The sequence below is a fragment of the Engraulis encrasicolus genome, chromosome 13 (genome assembly GCF_034702125.1).
Source record: "Engraulis encrasicolus isolate BLACKSEA-1 chromosome 13, IST_EnEncr_1.0, whole genome shotgun sequence".
Taxonomy (NCBI): Eukaryota; Metazoa; Chordata; class Actinopteri; order Clupeiformes; family Engraulidae; genus Engraulis; species Engraulis encrasicolus.
The window spans coordinates 7903146-7905645 of record NC_085869.1 but is presented as its reverse complement, the minus strand read 5'-3'; the positions used below and the strand labels follow the sequence as shown (position 1 = coordinate 7905645).

The window sequence follows — 2500 nt, the reverse complement described above, 5'->3', positions numbered from 1 at the left end:
GACTTGTTATGTGTGATTTCTCATGTGCATATGAGTGGATGTTTGTTTGTAATTGCTGTGTGTGTGTGTGTGCAGTTGAAGAAGGTGCGTTCGCTGCTGATGGCGGGTGCCTTGGAGCATGACTGCTTTTCACAGCAGCTACGGGCGATGGAGCCGGCACTCAAGCTCTCCGCTAAGGACCTGAGGTCACAGGTGGTCCGGGAAGCCTGCATCACACTGGGGTAAGACGACACACACACACACACACACACACACACACACACACACACACACACACACACACACACACACACACCGCTAAGGACCTGCGCTCTCAGGTGGTCCGGGAGGCCTGCATCACACTGGGGTAAGAGGACACACACACACACACACACACACACACACACACGCGCGCGCGCACGCGCTCACGCACGCACACACGCACGCACGCACACACGCACGCATGCACGCATATACGCACGCACGCACGCACGCGCACACACATGCATGCACGCACACACGCACAGAAGCTGGTATGAACAGCATGGTGAAAAGAAGTAGCCTACTCTTACCATTGCGAGATGTACAGACACATACAGTGTTTGAAATTGAAAAGACTGTACAGGCCAAAAGAAATCATTGTTTCAATAAATTTGGCATCGACAAGTGTGCAGTTTCCGCACAGGAAAGCATCCTGAAACCAAAGAGTCCCTGGTGTGTGCGTTGTTTTTCTCTTCAAAACAGTTGATTAATGCTCAGGCCATCTCACTCCAAATTGCTTAATATGACCATCGCCAGAATATCAGCGCCAATGCTTCAGCCATACTGCCTGTAAATAATCCAGTTCATGGAGAACAGCGTCAATAGCGAAGGAAAAATAGGCCATACAACCTCTTCTATCGCTCTTCCTCTTCCGCCTCTCAGCAGCTTAGAGAAGACCATTTCCTCCTTCCATAAGCGCCCGTCGATGCGTTGTGTGATGTTCCGCCACGGAACGATATCTCATCAGGCATTCCGAGGAGCGGGGTATTAACGAGCGAATCACATCACTTCGCAGCGTTGACTGCAGAGCATCAATCGACACGCTTGGTCCATGCCTCACTCCGACGGAACATTTGTAGATGTTCCGTCGGGTCCGTTGGGTCTCTAATGTGGTTCTAATGATCTGGAACCGGCAAGAGCTCGGAGCCGCACTCATCACACTAATCAAGCCAAGCCAAACACATAGATATGATGGATATGCCATGGAGCTCCATGCCTTCTCCATGACAGACGGTCCTCCATGAGTAAAAGGATCAGGAAGCGCGCTCCTGTAACACTTTGTAGTCTAATGCTGTACACTGGATGCTTCACTTTGTCAGTGAATGAACGCAAATCTCAAAAATAAATGAAAAAAGTAGCACTCATCAGGTTTATTTTGCTTTGAATAGTGCTTCTTTATTAATTTATTTTTTTTAGATTTGAGTACTCCCTGAGTACCCATTACTTCCTCATACAGGAAACCCTCTCCCTGAGGCTGCTAGCCTGCTTGTTTTCAGCAGTTAGAAGTCCCCAAAGGCCCAATTTATTGCTCTTTATACACTGTTTCACACACGGAAATCGTACCATTTTATGTCACAAGTGTCACAAGCGTTGACTGTTAAAGGTCCATTATGTAATTTTCTCCATGACAGTCCTCCATAGCTCCATGAACTCCCTCCGTAATGGAGTCACTCTCTCAACAGCTACTTGGCTGCTTGTTTTCCACCCTCAGGAATTCCCAGTTTCCTACTTTATTGCTGTTTACTCCTCTTTATGCCGTGTCCAGACCAAGAGGGAACGGAGCTGCCTGGTAGCGTGGGTAGCAGAAGAAGTTTCCCTTCGCTCCTGGCGAATTCGCTTTGGTAGCACTGGTAGCGTGCCCTCCATAGAGAAATAATGACTTCTGTCGCTTCATTCGCTCCGTTCGCTCTTGGTCTGGACACGGCATTACTCTGTGTTGCTTCTTTACACACTGTTTCACAGGGAAATAGTTCTATTTCATATGCCATGTGCCACTTTCAGTACAAGCATCTACGGTTAAGTTTAATGGACATAACATGAACATGCTTACAGGGTTAATCGTGCATTACTCCCCTGTGTATTACTCATTTTTGTACAGTCATATACTCCATTTATTTGCCACCGGAGCTTTAGGCAGTCTAATATAAATAAATTTTTATTTGCTGTTCAAACAATATGAGACTGTAAGACTGCAAACTCATTGCAATGGAGTTGAATCATGTAATGCAATGCTTTTGATGTTTTTTTTATATGCGCCCTAGCATCTCTATAAGAGAGAGTATGTCCGTCTGTCTGTCCCTCTGTCCGTCTGTCCATCTGAAATGCACTCTCTGAATTGTAATTTCCTCCTGTGTACACAAGGCGGCAGTGCATAGACGGACGTATCTTTGTCCGCCTTTCGAACTTCCGTGTGATTCCGCTGTTTCTGCTCTATGATTCCAATCTTTTTGCATGCTCCTGTATTTCTGTTCTACTGCAC

General features: G+C 46.8%; 1 protein-coding gene across 1 annotated transcript in view; it reads left to right on the top strand.

The window, feature by feature from the left end:
- clasp1a (cytoplasmic linker associated protein 1a) overlaps positions 1–2500 on the top strand; it is a 226502-nt gene that overhangs the window by 153190 nt on the left and 70812 nt on the right. The window contains exon 12 of the mRNA XM_063213003.1: positions 76–221. Coding sequence (XP_063069073.1) covers positions 76–221 — 146 coding nt within the window. The remainder of the gene's footprint in view (positions 1–75; positions 222–2500) is intronic.